The sequence below is a fragment of the Bufo gargarizans genome, unplaced genomic scaffold (assembly GCF_014858855.1).
Source record: "Bufo gargarizans isolate SCDJY-AF-19 unplaced genomic scaffold, ASM1485885v1 original_scaffold_1504_pilon, whole genome shotgun sequence".
Lineage (NCBI taxonomy): Eukaryota > Metazoa > Chordata > Amphibia > Anura > Bufonidae > Bufo > Bufo gargarizans.
The window spans coordinates 320,125-338,257 of NW_025334390.1; the positions used below are offsets into that span (position 1 = coordinate 320,125).

General features: G+C 49.2%; 2 protein-coding genes across 2 annotated transcripts; one reads left to right on the plus strand and one right to left on the minus strand.

The window, feature by feature from the left end:
* Positions 1 to 921: 921 nt before the first annotated feature.
* On the minus strand, positions 922 to 17,123 carry LOC122923362 (WAP four-disulfide core domain protein 2-like). The gene is made up of 6 exons (XM_044274145.1): positions 17,097 to 17,123; positions 14,160 to 14,310; positions 13,909 to 14,028; positions 1,816 to 1,956; positions 1,600 to 1,742; positions 922 to 1,078 (listed from the first exon to the last, which is right to left on the minus strand). The coding sequence occupies exons 1-6, from the start codon at positions 17,106 to 17,108 to the stop codon at positions 1,073 to 1,075; spliced, it is 573 nt and encodes a 190-aa protein (XP_044130080.1). The 5' UTR covers positions 17,109 to 17,123; the 3' UTR covers positions 922 to 1,072.
* On the plus strand, positions 5,697 to 11,202 carry LOC122923361. Its single transcript, XM_044274144.1, has 2 exons — positions 5,697 to 7,724; positions 10,855 to 11,202. Exons 1-2 carry the CDS (start codon positions 6,341 to 6,343, stop codon positions 10,857 to 10,859), a joined length of 1,389 nt encoding a protein of 462 aa, XP_044130079.1. The 5' UTR covers positions 5,697 to 6,340; the 3' UTR covers positions 10,860 to 11,202.
* Positions 17,124 to 18,133: the final 1,010 nt, after the last annotated feature.

Consider the following 18,133-nt stretch of genomic DNA (forward strand, 5'->3'; position numbering starts at 1 on the left):
TTGATCTTCTGCAGAAAATATGGTGAATGGACTGCTGAGGACTGGGGCAAAGTCATATTCTCCGATGAAGCCTCTTTCCGATTGTTTGGGCATCAGGAGAAAGGCTTGTCCGGAGAAGAAAAGGTGAGCGCTACCATCAGTCCTGTGTCATGCCAACAGTAAAGCGTCCTGAGACCATTCATGTGTGGGGTTGCTTCTCATCCAAGGGAGTGGGCTCACTCACAATTCTGCCCAAAAACACAGCCATGAATAAAGAATGGCACCAAAACACCCTCCAACAGCAACTTCTTCCAACAATCCAACAACAGTTTGGTGAAGAACAATGCATTTTCCAGCACGATGGAGCACCGTGCCATAAGGCAAAAGTGATAACCAAGTGGCTCGGGGACCAAAACGTTGACATTTTGGGTCCATGGCCTGGAAACTCCCCAGATCTTAATCCCATTGAGAACTTGTGGTCAATCCTCAAGAGGCGGGTGGGCAAACAAAAACCCACTAATTCTGACAAACTCCAAGAAGTGATTATGAAAGAATGGGTCGCTATCAGTCAGGAATTGGCCCAGAAGGTGATTGAGAGCATGCGCAGTCGGATTGCAGAGGTCCTGAAAAAGAAGGGCCAACACTGCAAATACTGACTCTTTGCATAACTGTCATGTAATTGTCGATAAAAGCCTCTGAAACGTATGAAGTGCGAGTAATTATATTTCACTACATCACAGACACAACTGAGACAAAGACCTAAAAGCAGTTTAGCAGCAAACTCTGTGAAAACTAATATTTGTGTCATTCTCAAAACTTTTGGCCACGACTGTAGTTTTGAACCAGCTGGAGAGCCGCAGGTTGTGCCATCCCTGGCATAGAATGTTCTGCTAATAACAGGATTGGTGAATTCTGCTCTTTCAGGCAAAACAAAAATTATAATTTCTTTTAATATTTATTTAATTGCAATGTACAAAAGATTTCATAAAAGTAAATACATTTCATGGGGTAGAATTAGTCAGAAATGTCTAGAAAGAAAGGTGGTTCTGCAGTTCTTCATCCTTGATCTGATCCTTCATTTCCATTCTGTACTTCATACCTAGAAAACAGGGAAGGCTGCGGTTAGCGGGGCCCTAACAGTCACATGACCTCCCCGCTGCGTGTGCGAATCAAGACGTTGTGACTGAGGGGATATTCTCTTGAACACACGCATTTTATTAAACCTCGCAGTAAGATTCAGCCCATCCGCAGAAAACAGCCACCTATTGAGGTCTATGGGGGCTGTATGCATCCGTATGTACAGAGCCCCCCCCCTAGTGGTGACTGCAGGCAGCCACAATCTTCTATGCCGGGATTTGTAGTGCTGACTGCAATTAAAATACATTGATGTCAAAGTGCTCTGCGGGGGTGTGGCTTCAAGACTTCAGTCTCCGCCTCTGCTTACCACTAATTTGTATTACTGCTGTTGTGGAGAGGAGGAGCCCTCTACAGGCAACATGACTGGGACTTCACCTGCACTCTCTTGGGCCCCTAGCATTTGGATGACCGCCCCTTGGTCCCCACAACCACTTGCACCCTCATGATGGAGTCAAAGGGCAGAGCCGCCCTGTGATCACGTACCGGATTCTGGCAGGAGTTGCTGTTGCAGGCGTTGGGGCAGCACTTCTGTTCCCCATCACATTTGTTATCGGAGGAGCAACGAGCGCTTGGGTTGCAGGTCGTCCCATTGGTGTCCTCAGGAGGAGGGCAGGACCCGGCCTTCTCTGCAAGGAAATAACAGTGAGGACATTGGCGGCTGCCGTGGTCACCTGCTCGTATCGGCTGCTCCGCACTCACCATCCGGGATCTGGCACTGATACCCGTCACAGGAGGTCTTACAACATTTACGGACACCTTCACAATTGACGTCGCTCTTGCATTTTGCGAAGCAAACCTCAAGGGCAAAAGGATCCAGCACTGGACATACCCCCGGCTTAACTGAAAGGGTTAAATTAAAGAAATAAGACAAAGAAACAAACATCGCGGCGGCACGGACTGTTCTGTGCACAAAACATAGAAAAGACCAGGATGTGAAAGGGTTCACGCCCAAGAGGTCCCACAACTGCCTTACCCCAATGATGCATCTATCTCTGCTCGCTTTATGGATATGCCCTGTGACCATGAATGTGCTAGTCTAAGTTTTCCTGTAGTATATATTGAGGGTAGTGGCCTATTTTAGACTCCCATCTGTTTGGGGCTTCTGAGCAGAGTATATATGTAGCTGGTGCCTACACCGCCCTGTAGGCTCAGGTACATCCGAGAGAGGCAGTTCTGTTCGTGTTAGGGACCCATCTGCGGAAGCCACCTTGACGCCTGGTAGATGGGCCCGACACACGTTTGATCAAAAATGTGCGCAAATAGCTTCTATTTTTCCATTTATAGTAGGGGGGGGGGGGGGGAGGGGGGAGCGGGGAGCGGTTACTCCAAAGAGGAGACTCTGATTTTTTTCCCTCCTAGGGGGCACTGCCAGATCTACACTTACAGTATATGACTTACAGTCACCTGTTCGTTCTCTCTGCAACTGACCCAAAGTAAGTCCTGCTGGGAATGATCAGCGGCGTCAGTGTGAATTAAAAAAAGAGATTTTTGCACCAAATTTAACACCAATAAGACGTCCAGTTTTTCCAGATTGCTGATCTTTATGGTTGTAGGTGGAGAAAGAACCTGGTGATAAATGCCCCCGGATATCAGAAAAGCTCAACATGAGGATCTTAGTGATGATCATAGCAAGGACCTTTCTGGAGTGCAGGAGTGGTGAAGGGGTTAACAGTAATATCTTGGGGGTCCTAAGGTTACTATGGGTATATATCTAACATCCAGGGAGAGGCAGCTTAGAGGTTAACATCTAACATCTAGTAGTTTAGGAGGGTGATGAAGATCAGGCTTTATCTATTCTAACTACATTTAGAGTTCTCATAAATATTTATAGGAGGTCAAATCCCCTGCAGAGACATAAAGTGGTAAATTCTGTCTACATGCAACCACCACTAGAGGGAGCTCACTACATACAGATTATACAGCCACCACTAGGGGGAGATCACTACATACAGATTATACAGCCACCACTAGAGAGAGCTCACTACATACAGATTATACAGCCACCACTAGAGGGAGCTCACTACATACAGATTATACAGCCACCACTAGGGGGAGCTCACTACATACAGATTATACAGCCACCACTAGAGGGAGCTCACTACATACAGATTATACAGCCACCACTAGGGGGAGCTCACTGCATACAGATTATACAGCCACCACTAGGGGAAGCTCACTACATACAGATTATACAGCCACCACTAGGGGGAACTCACTACATACAGATTATACAGCCACCACTAGGGGGAGATCACTACATACAGATTATACAGCCACCACTAGAGGGAGCTCACTACATACAGATTATACAGCCACCACTAGAGGGAGCTCACTACATACAGATTATACAGCCACCACTAGAGGGAGCTCACTACATACAGATTATACAGCCACCACTAGAGGGAGCTCACTACATACAGATTATACAGCCACCACTAGAGAGAGCTCACTATATACAGATCATACAGCCTCCACTAGAGGGAGCTCACTACATACGGATTATACAGCCACCACCAGGGGGAGCTCACTACATACAGATTATACAGCCACCACTAGAGGGAGCTCACTACATACAGATTATACAGTCACCACTAGAGGGAGCTCACTACATACAGATTATACAGCCACCACTAGAGGGAGCTCACTACATACAGATTATACAGCCACCACTAGGGGGAGCTCACTACATACAGATTATACAGCCACCACTAGGGGGAGCTCACTACATACAGATTATACAGCCACCACTAGAAGGAGCTCACTACATACAGATTATACAGCCACCACTAGAGGGAGCTCACTACATACAGATTATACAGCCACCACTAGAGGGAGCTCACTACATACAGATTATACAGCCACCACTAGGGGGAGCTCACTACATACAGATTATACAGCCACCACTAGAGGGAGCTCACTATATACAGATTATACAGCCACCACTAGAGGAAGCTCACTACATACAGAATATACAGCCACCACTAGAGGGAGCTCACTACATACAGATTATACAGCCACCACTAGAAGGAGCTCACTACATACAGATTATACAGCCACCACTAGAGGGAGCTCACTACATACAGATTATACAGTCACCACTAGAGAGAGCTCACTGCATACAGATTATACAGCCACCACTAGAGGGAGCTCACTACATACAGATTATACAGCCACCACTAGAGGGAGCTCACTATATACAGATTATACAGCCACCACTAGGGGGAGCTCACTACATACAGATTATACAGCCACCACTAGAGGGAGCTCACTACATACAGATTATACAGTCACCACTAGAACAAACTCACTAGATACAGATTATACAGTCACCACTAGAACGAGCTCACTACATACAGATTATACAGCCACCACTAGAGGGAGCTCACTACATACAGATTATACAGCCACCACTAGAGGGAGCTCACTAGATACAGCTTATACAGTCACCACTAGAGGGAGCTCACTACATACAGATTATACAGCCACCACTAGAGGGAGCTCACTACATACTGATTATACAGCCACCACTAGGGGGAGCTCACTGCATACAGATTATACATCCACCACTAGGGGGAGCTCACTACATACTGATTATACAGCCACCACTAGGGGGAGCTCACTACATACAGATTATACAGCCACCACTAGGGGGAGCTCACTACATACAGATTATAAATGTAAAAACACAAAATGCAATCGCACACTGCAACCAGCACTCTGCCCTGCCTTTATGCTGGATGTTGAATAAGGCATTGGTGTACATTTTGGCCAAAGCGTAATAAGCCACTCACCACGTCAAGGTCGCCTTCATGAGTGGTCCCTAACACTAGTTCCTACCTTTTATGGGCCATGACAGCCACATAAAGTTCAGGGAGCGCAGGTACAGCATGCACGCCAAGCACACTCTGCTTTTAACCCCGTCCGGTGCCATTACAGCTTTCATCGGATCCAGGGATGCAAGTACTCACATGCATGCTGAGCCCACTTTATACTTCTCCTGGAGCCTAATGGCTACTGGTAGGTGCTGTATAAGCAGACTCAGTTTTATACTGACTTTAAAACCAGCCTCCAGGGGGCAGATTAACTGGACAGGTGTGCCTTATTCAACATCCAGCATAAAGGCAGGGCAGAGTGCTGGTTGCAGTGTGCGATTGCATTTTGTGTTTTTACATTTATATCTCTATTTCGCCACAGCAATCTGCACCTGCTAGGGGTTGTGCGGGCTGAAATTTTCCATATTTTCCATACAGATTATACAGCCACCACTAGGGGGAGCTCACTACATACAGATTATACAGTCACCACTAGGGGGAGCTCACTACATACAGATTATACAGTCACCACTAGGGGGAGCTCACTACATACAGATTATACAGCCACCACTAGAGGGAGCTCACTATATACAGATTTTATTACAAGACCCGGAGGCGAGTATTGCTATTCTCCTTCTTTACTCTGACCAATAGCAGCAAAGAACAAATAAAAATATTGAAACATGTCATCAGCCCCTCCCCATAGTCTCTCTATAACAGGCCACACCGCCTGCAAATCCTCCTCTTTCTTTGCTGCTGACCGCAGATAAGTAGTGGGATTTATTGCTTGTGTCATTGTGTCCCACATATAGATTTGGTTTTATTTTGGGGTTTTCAGTTTTTATCTGTACTTGCTTTTCCCCCCTTTTGGGGCTATCTGAGAGTATATATATATTTATGTGGATATAGATTGTTTTTTCTTTTTAGGTTGTTCGCTCAGCCTGTGGCTATCAGGTGGTTAATTCGGCGCCTTCCCTCTCTTGTTGCGGGGCGCTTTTCATTTGCATCTCCCCCTTGTTCTGCCGTTCCGTGCCTTCTCGGTTCCCCCCCTTTGTCGGACGGTCCTTTTTTCCCGCCGCCACTTACCTCCGTGCGGCTGCAGCGGTTCTCTCTTTCATCCTTGCAGGCGCGCCCGAGATCTCGCGAGATCTCGGGCGGCTGCCGCTTCCGCTTTGTGTCTGTACCGCTCGGAGCTACCTGCGCCTCGGTCCGTCCCTCGGCTCGGTTTTTTTCCAGGTTTCTTCTCCTTACTGGCTTGGGGCAAATCCCCATTGCCAGCATATTAACCCTCACTCCCCCATCACCAGCACATTAACCCTACGACAGCATAATTAACTCAGAGCTGGTTCAGGGTTATATATACTATATATATTAGTCAGCAGTTCGTCAGCCATATCTGCCAGCAGGTCAACATGCCTAAGACTGTGCATAGTGGGCAGGGCCCTGCAGCAGAGGATGTTCCTCTAGTTGAATTAACCCCTTCGGGGGAGGATGGTCATGCTCTGACCCCTTGTGATCAATCTATTGATTTTCAGGCGTCACTGTCTAGCGCCATTGCTGCTGCCATGGGATCTATGACTTCGGTCATTTCCCAAACGATTGCCCAGGCCCTTGCTGCCCATCCCGCTACCTCCCAAACCCCAAAGCCCGTCATGGTGTCCGCACCCACCGGGCCGGGGCCATCTGCCTCCAGAAAGAGAAATAAAGGTGATGATGTTTCCACCAATGTTGGCGCGCCTGGTCCGCGCAAGAGAGCCTGTACGCGTCGGGCAGAACGCACGCGCAACTGGAAAAGTGCTAGAGCACTGCAGGAATTGGATTCCGACTCTGAAATCGGATCCGAGGAGGAGGCTATTGATGACGCCTTTGAGGAGGCAGAGGAGGACCCATCAGGGGTCATGGATGATAACCCCCTTCCCGGGTGTAGCTCCCTTATGTCTGCTGCAGAAGGTATGCCTGCACCTTTGACGGATCCCTCTGGGGAACCATTGTTCGACCCAGATTCGCTCCACCACCCCCGCTCGGCTGAGTGGTTACCGTTGGAGCACGTCTCCAAATATTTGGAGGCTAGAGTGCGATGTCCTCTTTCCAAAGAGGCTCGCAATAAGCTTAGGGCGGAATGCCCCAGACCCGTCATCCCTAACAGGGTATGCGAGACTCCGGCGGTCGACCCCAAAATGACGCAGTTCCTCGCCAAATCTGGTTGGAACCCGCGTAGGGGTCTGGAGTCGGCGCTAAGATCCTGCCAGGATAAACTCCTGGACATATTTGGCCCGCTGGCTAAACTATTTGACCTGGCGGAGGTGGCAAAAGCCGAGAACAAACAGGTTGATCCACTAGAATTACGCGAATGGGTACAAAGGGCCATTTGCGTAGCAGGGAACGTGAATACGTCCTTGGCTATAGAGAGGCGAAAGGCCATCCTTTTCAAAATTGAGCCAAAATTGTCAAACCTGGCTCTTACGGAAGCTGGTAAGGAGGCCCAGGGCCTTTTATTTGGAGAACATTTCATTAAGGACCTAGGGAGGTTTGTGGGGGCTTTCACGGCCTTAGACAAGGCCCAGTCCTCCATGAAGCGAGTTTTTCACGGTAGGGTCTCTACCAGGGCCGGCAGCTTCAGGGGCCGCCTGTCCGGCCGTGCCCAATTTCAGTCCCGTGGTTCGGGCCGAGGCTCCTACTCCCAGAGGTCTTCATTCCAGGAGCACAGACGAGAACAGTCTTCGTTCTTCCCTTCACGAGGAAGCTCCTGGCGTCCGAGAGGATATCGAGGAAATCCGTCTTCTAGACGTCCCTACGGTGAGTCTACCAACTCATTTCAATTCTTTAAAGGCTTGTGTAGGGGGCAGACTACGTCTTTTTTCCCCAGCTTGGTCCCACATCACCTCGGACCGTTGGGTCCTGTCCACGGTCAGGGGTTTCCATATCGAGCTGACGTCCTCTCCACTATCCCTCCCACCCCCGCACCCGGCGATACTCTCAGCGGTGAACCGCATGCTGGTCAACTCAGAACTGTCGGACCTGGTCCGCAAAGGAGCCATAGAACCGGCTCCGATGTCCCCTGGCCTGATAATCAGCAATATTTTTCTAGTGGCAAAAAAGGGGGGCCAACTTCGGCCTGTTATCAATTTACGCGCCCTCAACGCGTTCGTCAGATACCGCCATTTCAAGATGGAGGGCATCCATCTCCTTCAGGACCTCCTTCAGATGGGCGATTGGATGGTCAAGCTGGACTTGAAGGACGCTTATCTTACTGTCCCAGTAGAGGACGCGTCCAGGAACCTTCTCTGTTTCTCTTGGCAGGACAGGATTTGGCGGTTCACGTGCCTCCCGTTCGGCCTCTCTTCAGCTCCCTGGTGTTTCACCAAGCTGATGCGTCCGGCTATGGCGTGGCTGCGCAGTCGTGGAGTTCGTCTCATCATATATCTGGACGACATTCTGATCATGGCCCAGAATCGGTCAGTGTTACTGGATCATCTTCGCTGGACCATGGATCTTCTGTCAGATCTGGGTTTCCTCCTCAATCAGGAGAAGTCTTGCCTCACCCCGTCTCACGTGATGGAGTTCTTGGGGTTTCTGGTGGATGCCACGGCAGGGACGCTCAGCCTACCTCCGGCCAAGGTTCGGTCCATACGGAAGGAGTTGTGCAAAGCTCGGTCGTCTTCCCAGATCCCTCTACGCCATCTAGCCCGGATCATAGGGCTGCTGGCCTCGTCTATCCAGGCTGTTTTCCCAGCCCCGCTTCACTACCGGGCTCTACAGCGCCTGAAGATCTCCCACCTTCGGGCGGGGGCTTCCTATGCGGATTGGATCTCGCTGGACGAGGAGACCAAGGAGGAACTATCCTGGTGGATCCACAATCTGCGTGCGTGGAACGGCAAGGCGATCTTCGGCCATCGTCCGGATTTCGTGGTAGATTCGGATGCCAGCCTGTCGGGCTGGGGAGCTCACTGCGAGGGGATCACGACCGGAGGCGGTTGGTCAGAGGCCGAGGCGGGATTCCACATCAATGCGCTGGAACTGTTGGCTGGATCATTTGCAATCAAGAGTTTCACGAAAGGCACGGCCAGATCCTGCATCCAACTTCGCATGGACAACGTGTCAGCGGGGCGGTACATCAATGGCATGGGCGGAACCCGCTCCACCATCTTGTCTCGTCTGGCGAAGGATTTCTGGGACTACTGTCTAGACAAGGAGTTGGTTGTTTTGGCGGAATATCTCCCTGGCGTCCAGAACATTCATGCGGATTGGAGCTCTCGGTATCTTTCCGATTCCAGCGACTGGCAGTTGGATCCCGCGGTGTTCCGTTCCTTAATGTCAATTTGGGGTCCTTGCTGCATCGACCTGTTTGCTTCCCGTCTCAACTCGCAACTACGACGTTTTTACAGTTGGCGCCCGGACCCGGAAGCCAAAGCGGTGGACGCATTTCTGCAGGATTGGTCCAGAGATCTGCTTTACGCGTTTCCTCCATTTCAGCTGATCCCGAGGACCCTGATTCAGGTGAGACGTTATTCAGCGGATCTGGTGCTGCTGGTCCCTTTTTGGAACTCCCAGTCGTGGTTTCCGCACCTTCTGGAGATGATGATAGAGATCCCGTACCTGCTCCCGACGTCTCAGACTCTCCTCCAAGGTCCGAATCACCAACCACATCCTCTTCTCCTGGACGGATCCCTGCGCCTGCTGGCGTGTCGGATTTCAGGGGACCCTGGGAGGTCTCAGGAGTTTCGGGAACAGCTAGAGTCCTCTTGGAAAATGCGTGGGCCCCTGGCACCAGAAGATCTTACAGATCGGCCTGGGGATCTTGGGCTCGCTGGTGCGTGGCTAGGGACTTGGATCCCGTATCGGCACCTGTGACGGAGATCTTACATTTCCTATCTTCTTTATTTGACCAGGGCAAGGCTTACCGCACAATCAGCCTGTTCAGATCGGCTATTTCGGCCTCTCACCAAGGGTTTGATGGTACCCCTGCGGGACAACATCCTTTAGTATGTCGCCTCCTGCGCGGTTCTCGGATGTCTCGTCCTCCTAGACCTAGATTTTCTGCCACGTGGGATGTGTCTTGTGTCCTTTCTTTTTTGTCTTCTTGGCCTCAGAATACGGACCTTTCCCTTCGGCAGCTGTCGGCGAAGCTCGTCACTCTCTTTTGCCTGATCTCCTGCAAGCGGGTTTCAGACGTCCGGGCTTTGGACTCTGATGCACGCTCGTACACCCCGGAGGGGGTCTCTTTTGACATCTCTAGGAGGACTAAGACCCACATCCGGTCGGTGGCTTATCCTGCTTTCCCGGCTTCACCTTCACTTTGCCCAGTGGCCTGCCTCAGGGAGTATGAGGCTCGCAATTCTCCGCATCGGTCACGTGAGTTCCCGCATCTTTTCCTTTCGACCATTCGTCCTTTTGCCCCAGTGACCACTCCCACGCTGGCTAGGTGGATGAAGTGGATCATGGAGCTTGCGGGCGTGGATACTTCTGTTTTTTCGGCGCATTCTGCTAGGGGGGCGTCTGCTACCTCTTTAGCGGTTTCTGGCGCCAGACTGGAGGACATTTTGAAACTGGCGGACTGGTCCAGCGTGTCCACGTTCAGGGAATTTTACTTCCGTCCAGGTCCTCATGTTTTTTCGTCAATTATTGAGAATTTGTCTTAACTTTGAACTTGCAATATGAGCCTCCGGGTCTTGTAATAAAATCAGGTGATTTTCCTATTTCATGACGTAAAGTCATGATTTTATTAAAGACACGGAGGCGAGTATTGCCCGCCCTATGTTTTCCCTCCCTATGTGAGTTTTAAAGTTGGAATGATTTTGATTGTGTGTCATTGCATATTGATTTAACTCTATGAGTTTTTTCCTGAGTAGGTTTGTCGCAACCATTTGTTTGTGCATGCCATGCACCAATTTGCTTCTATCATGGTTCTGTTTTCGCCTTTTTTCAGGTTGAGATCGGTCAGTTCCGTGGTGTCCTTTGTTCTACGTCCTGGTTCGGAGGGTCGGCAGTTCGGTTCCAGCCGGTCATGTGACGTGGACAGCTTCAGGAGGTTCTTCAAGGTCGTTCCTGGTGTTCCTGTTTGCTTCCGGATGGATGGCGCTTTTGTTCCCCGGCTGTTCCGGTTCCTGGTTGGCGGTTCGGTTGGACTGTTCGGTTCGGATTTACAAAGAAAGTGGAGGATTTGCAGGCGGTGTGGCCTGTTATAGAGAGACTATGGGGAGGGGCTGATGACATGTTTCAATATTTTTATTTGTTCTTTGCTGCTATTGGTCAGAGTAAAGAAGGAGAATAGCAATACTCGCCTCCGTGTCTTTAATAAAATCATGACTTTACGTCATGAAATAGGAAAATCACCTGATTATACAGCCACCACTAGAGGGAGCTCACTACATACAGATTATACAGCCACCACTAGAGGAAGCTCACTACATACAGATTATACAGCCACCACTAGGTGGAGCTCACTACATACAGATTATACAGCCACCACTAGAGGGAGCTCACTGCATACAGGTTATACAGCCACCACTAGAGGGAGCTCACTACATACAGATTATACAGCCACCACTAGAGGGAGCTCACTACATACAGATTATACAGCCACCACTAGAGGGAGCTCACTACATACAGATTATACAGCCACCACTAGAGGGAGCTCACTACATACAGATCATACAGCCACCACTAGAGGGAGCTCACTACATACAGATTATACAGCCACCACTAGAGGGAGCTCACTACATACAGGTTATACAGCCACCACTAGAGGGAGCTCACTACATACAGATTATACAGCCACCACTAGAGGGAGCTCACTACATACAGATTATACAGCCACCACTAGAGGGAGCTCACTACATACAGATTATACAGCCACCACTAGAGGGAGCTCACTACATACAGATTATACAGCCACCACTAGAGGGAGCTCACTACATACAGATCATACAGCCACCACTAGAGGGAGCTCACTACATACAGATATACAGCCACCACTAGAGGGAGCTCACTACATACAGATTATACAGCCACCACTAGAGGGAGCTCACTACATACAGATTATACAGCCACCACTAGAGGGAGCTCACTACATACAGATCATACAGCCACCACTAGAGGGAGCTCACTACATACAGATCATACAGCCACCACTAGAGGGAGCTCACTACATACAGGTTATACAGCCACCACTAGAGGGAGCTCACTACATACAGATTATACAGCCACCACTAGAGGGAGCTCACTACATACAGATTATACAGCCACCACTAGAGGGAGCTCACTACATACAGATTATACAGCCACCACTAGAGGGAGCTCACTACATACAGATCATACAGCCACCACTAGAGGGAGCTCACTACATACAGATTATACAGCCACCACTAGAGGGAGCTCACTACATACAGATTATACAGCCACCACTAGAGGGAGCTCACTACATACAGATCATACAGCCACCACTAGAGGGAGCTCACTACATACAGATTATACAGCCACCACTAGAGGGAGCTCACTACATACAGATTATACAGCCACCACTAGAGGGAGCTCACTACATACAGATTATACAGCCACCACTAGAGGGAGCTCACTACATACAGATCATACAGCCACCACTAGAGGGAGCTCACTACATACAGATTATACAGCCACCACTAGAGGGAGCTCACTACATACAGATTATACAGCCACCACTAGAGGGAGCTCACTACATACAGATTATACAGCCACCACTAGAGGGAGCTCACTACATACAGATCATACAGCCACCACTAGAGGGAGCTCACTACATACAGATCATACAGCCACCACTAGAGGGAGCTCACTACATACAGATTATACAGCCACCACTAGGTGGAGCTCACTGCTTATAGATTATAGAACCACTACTATTGCTCCTGCTGCTGTACGCGGTCTGAAAACACTTCCATTTTTAAAGATTGTTTTTTATGTTTAAACTTTTTTGCTCATTAATCTCATTATATGACTTTATAGGGGGTCTGAGCTCCGCTGTTTCCCATCAAACCAGATCAGGTTGCGGGTTAAATTGCCAACTGTCTGCAGTAACCACTAGAGAGCGCTCACGGCGTACAGACATATACCGTTAGTCTTGCAGATCCAGCTCTAGGGTCAGGGCTGCAGGAATTGGTTCTTGGACTTACAGGGAAATGACCTGAGAGAAGGTGGGCGAGGGTCCAGCAGTGCCGTGTGTGTGTGCTGCGTACGTTCTACGACAGGTGCACTAATAGGAGGATGAAGGAATACTACAACATGCAGTGTTCCTGTCATCTGTTAGTGTTAGTCAACCTGTGACTGCTGCCATAAAACCACTACTCCCATCATGCCCTGTATGTATAGTGAAATATATCAGTGTATCATTCAAGAAAGAAATGACTTTAAATATCTTGGAATTGCTTAAATAACAATGTCCTGATCTATACGTGGATCTGAGAACATCTCGGTGAAGCCGCGGGGACCTCAGTGCAGATTAGTCTGCAGCATCCAGGCGGCATGTCGGTGGTCGGGGTCTGGTCTATGGTGCAGCAGATACATACAGCAATGTCACCCCTCCCCAGAGTATTGGAACAGATTCTACTCTTATAATAATAGGGAATTGCTAGTTAAGCAGAAGTCTGTATTAGATGCCCATGCACTGCCTGCTGTCCTCACCCGCCTGTTCAGTGTACTGTAGGTTACTTCAGCAGAGAGAAGCGTCTGATTATGCCTGACGCCACTTATCTCTGTCCAGAATAAAGGAACAGGTGAGTTGGGATCCAGCCTGTCTGCCCCTTGTTACCCCCCAGGGGGAGACATTGGGACGGTCAGGCTGCCCCCCTTCTTTGGTTTGTAGTCATCATGCGTAGGATCAGCCCTATCTTCCGTGTTGTATCTGTATCCATTCACACTGTTACTTTGTATCAAGACAGGAAATAAACAAGATGTAACTTTGCTGCCCTGAGAGAAGGGATGATGCTGCTGCTGCTGTCCAGGGCCTTACCTGCGTCTGGGGGCGACTCAGTCACATCTGCCCCGTGGACACACGTCAGGTCCACCAGAAATGCCATCAGAAGGTAAAGCTTCATTGTTCTGCACTCGGGCTCCAGGAAGACGTCAATCCCTGCAAATCATCCAAATAGCATTTAAATGTGAGGAGGTGTGGGGGTGGGGCGTCCCGGGGAGGGGTCTGTGGATGGGACGGCTCCAGCCACCTGTTACCTGAAGCCCCAGGCAACTTCAGGAAAGCCTCACCTGAGACGGCATATCTTCTGTTGTTGAGATAGAAGCGAACGACTCGATCCGGCACAAAACATCCAGTAAGATCCTCCCAGTCCTGACAGCGCCGTGGGGTCACAGTCAGGGCAGAAGACGGAGGGGACGGGCCCTGCTGCACCGTGGAGCCCTGAAGATCCAACATAAAGGATATATTAGTGATTGTATAAATCCTGCACGTTTCGGGGCCACTCTCCATACAAGAGGTCAGGGGTCTTCAAAGCCCCTGATGCTGGTCCTGAATTACCATGTTCATTTTGTCACTTGCCTTTCAGGGTGCGTCACCAATATAGATGTCACAGGGGCGTAGCATTAGGGGGTGCAGAGGTCTGTACCGGGCCCAGGAGCCTGAGGGGGCCCAAAGACCCTTGTGCCACCTAAGACACCGGCATTGTAGATAGTGCATGCTGGGATCTGTTCTAGATTTTGCACTGGGGCCCAGGATCTTCAAGAAAGACCTCTGGCTGGAGGGAAGGGGTTAGGTCAAGAATTTGGCATGGGGGGGTTCAATTTTTGTCTCAGGCAGCACGAGGGCTGTGTGCCTCCTTGCCCCTGGCCACAAAGCCCTGAGGGAAGGGGGCCCCAAGCTGAACTCTTGCACCTAAGCCCATGAGCCTTTAGCTAAGCCCTTGGATCAGTGGCAAAACTAGAAACGACTGGGCCCCACAGCAAATTTTTGGACGGGCCCTCCTCCCCCAGCAAGTTCTTTAAAACCTCCACTCCTGAGGCTAGTCAAGCTGGTGCCCGGCAGCCAGTCCGTCCGACCGTTTCCTACAGTGTCACCGTATAGAATCTCATTGTATAATGCTGTTGAGGGGCCCCTGACAATAAAATCTTCTAGTCTTCCTTCTAGGTGGGCCCCTACTGAGCTCAGGCCCCAAAGCAGCTGCTTATCCTGCCTCCCTTATAGCTACACCCCTGGATGTCACTCCGGGGGGTGCTGTGCGGCTATCAAACTCCTCACTCCCTGAAACCCCGTTCTGGAAGAGTTAGATATCATTCTGAGCTCCAGGGGACACCTAAGCAGACGGCCCCTTGTCCCCGACCCTTATGGTCCCTGACGTTGACAGGGCTTGGGTAACAGGTCGGGGCCGGCTCATTTTGGGGAGAACTTGCCATAAACCGAATGTCGGCCGATTCATACTTGTGTCCGGCGCCTATATATACAGTGCTGCCCATAATTGTTCATACCCCTGGCAAATTTTGACTTAAAGTAACTTTTTTCAACCAGCAAGTAATTTTTTGCTGGGAAATGACAGAGGTGTCTCCCAAAAGATAATGAGACGATGTACAAGAGACATTATTGTGGGAAAAAACATTTCTCAGCTTTTATTTACATTTGAGCAAAAAGTGTCCCGTCCAGAATTATTCCTCCCCTTCACAAAGTGTCACAGTCTGTGGGGAAATCCAAAGTTCTATACCATTCCAAGTAGTCCAAGCTGTTCTAAAGCCTCCTAATTACCCTGATCAATTGGGAACAGCTGTTTTATTCAACTCAACAGGTGAAAAGCAGCAGCTCTCTGCAGTCGGTTTGTGGACAGTCATGGCTAAGACGAAGGAGCTCAGTGAGGACCTGCGGCTGCGCATTGTGGCCGCTCACAAGTCAGGAAAGGGCTACAAGGACATTTCTAAATGTTTCAAATTCCAGTGGCTACAGTGCAAAGTGTTATTAAAAAATACAAGATGTTCCGCACTGTGGAAAATCTCAGAGGACGTGGTCGGAAGCCAAAAGTGACACCTGTGCTGGCCAGGAGGATAGTTAGAGAGGTGAAAATAAATCCAAGGATCATCACCAAGGCCATCCTGGTGAATCTGGCCTCTGCTGGTGGCAATGTCTCAAGGCAGACAATCCAACGGACACTGCACACTGCAGACCAAGGAGGACACCACTTCTCCAGATAAGGCACACAAAAGCTCATCTGGACAAAGAAGAAGACTTCTGGTCTTCTGTGTTATGGTCAGATGAAACAAAAATTGAATTGTTTGGTCACAATGATGTTTCCTTCATTTGGCGTAAAAAAGGATAAGCCTTCAACGCACAGAACACCATCCCCACTGTCACTGTCAAACATGGTGGTGGGAACCTAATGCTTTGGGGGTGTTTTTCATCCAATGGACCTGGGAACCTAATCACAGTAAACGGCACCATGAAAAAAGAGCAATACATAAGGATTCTCAACGACAACATTAGGCCGTCTGCAGAGAAATGTGGCCTTGGGCACCAGTGGACATTTCAGCATGACAATGACCCAAAACACACAGCAAAAGTGGTGAAGAAATGGTTAGCAGACAACAACATTAACGTTTTGGAGCAGCCCGGCCAGAGTCCAGACTGGAATCCAGTGGAGAATCTGGAGGAGCTAAAGATGTGGAGCTCATTGCTGGAAATGAATGGGCAAAAATACCTGTGGAGACCGGCAAAAAGCCAGTCTGCAATTATAGGAAGCGTCTGATCGCTGTAATAGCCAATAATGGCTTTTCTATTGATTATTGAGAAGGGTAGGAATAATTTTGGACTGGACACTTTTTGCTCAAATGTAAATAAAAACTGAGAAATGTTTTCCCCCCACAATAATGCCTCTTGTACATCGTCTTATTATCTTTTGGGAGACATCTATGTCATTTCCAGTCAAAAAATTTTTTGCTGGTTGAATAAAAGTAACTTTAAGTAAAAATTTGCCAGGGTATGAATAATTATGTGCAGCACTGTAACTGCATCATCCTTTTTGAGAAGGGGGGGGGGGGGTTATATTTTCCAGCACACAACCAACTTCCTGTCCACTAAATGTCCGCACTGCCCAGTAGTGTATTCTAGTAAATGGGAAGATAATCGCACGCCGGTCAGATTAACGTTCAGGTCCATCCTTGTCTGGTCGGGATGGACACATTGTATGTGGAGATGGTGACATGACATACCAGCCCGTTCATAGGAATCCACTGAATCACACTTCCCCAAGAGGTGCTTTCATTCAACACTTCGGGGCGTCTTTCAAGACTCGCTGTTGAGCAATTTTTCCGGATTCACTTCTATCAGCCGGTGACTCAAAGTGCTAATTGCAGAACTGAAATCACGTAACGATTACGTCATGTGATCCGAGTCTTGCCTGGGATGGAGCAATTGTATTGCAGGTCCAGATCAGGGCTCTAACTAACGGAACGGATGGGTTTTCAGCCTCAGAACGTTCTCATTCACTGCCAGCAACCAGAGATGTTGAAAAGGTTGATGTCCCAGAATTTCTGCCCCTCTCCAGGTAGTTTCCCGTCTTTGGCGCCATCTCATCCACTTTCCGCGCAGAACTAATTGCTGGAGCCTCGTGTAATGTTTCAGACGTCTCAGATTTCTCTATTGTAAGGGTTTGATGACATTGGCTCCTCTGCTCAGATTCACGTATCCACGCCGTTGGGGCCCGTCTTTGTGATTCTGGTTGTTGTGGTGATAACTTACGTTCCTCATAAACCCAACAACCAAGTTGGCCCAGTAAATGTACAACCTCCGCCCGCCGGCGCCTCTGCAAACATCTGATCCTGCCATTAAAATGCATGTTTGCGTGTCGTGGCACTTAAGTCCACTTCAGCTGTTGTTGACTTTCCTCATCGTCTTGTGGTGGAAACGTCTATGCTGTATCCACAGGGCGGTGCGTGATGTCATGGTATTGTCTAGATGGCGATCCAGCTGCCATTTTGTATCTCTGTGTGATCCACATGAGGGTTAGATGCAGACCAGGCGGTATCAGGTGCGCTGCGTTTGTGTCGCGGTAGCTTCTTTCCTGCCACTGAGTAAACTCATCTACAAATGAAACAGTTGGTGAACCCTTTGGAATGACCTGGACTTCTGCTCTGACTTCATGCATCTCTGTAACACGTCTTCTGAAGGTTGTTTGCCTCCAGCCATGGTTCACACTAGCCAGTTTTCCTCGCGAAAAACAGATCTGTCAGTAACCAGGCTTTGTGTG

What these genes read in the sequence shown, in the direction of transcription:
- LOC122923361 (XM_044274144.1), top strand. Translation starts at nt 6,341, where the DNA reads ATGCCTAAGACTGTGCATAGTGGGCAGGGCCCTGCAGCAGAGGATGTT.
- LOC122923362 (XM_044274145.1), bottom strand. An exon ending in TGAGTCGCCCCCAGACGCAG is followed by an intron (nt 1,957 to 13,908) that starts GTAAGGCCCTGG and finishes TAACCCTTTCAG; the next exon opens with TTAAGCCGGGGGTATGTCCA. An exon ending in TCAGTGCCAGATCCCGGATG is followed by an intron (nt 1,743 to 1,815) that starts GTGAGTGCGGAG and finishes ATTTCCTTGCAG; the next exon opens with AGAAGGCCGGGTCCTGCCCT.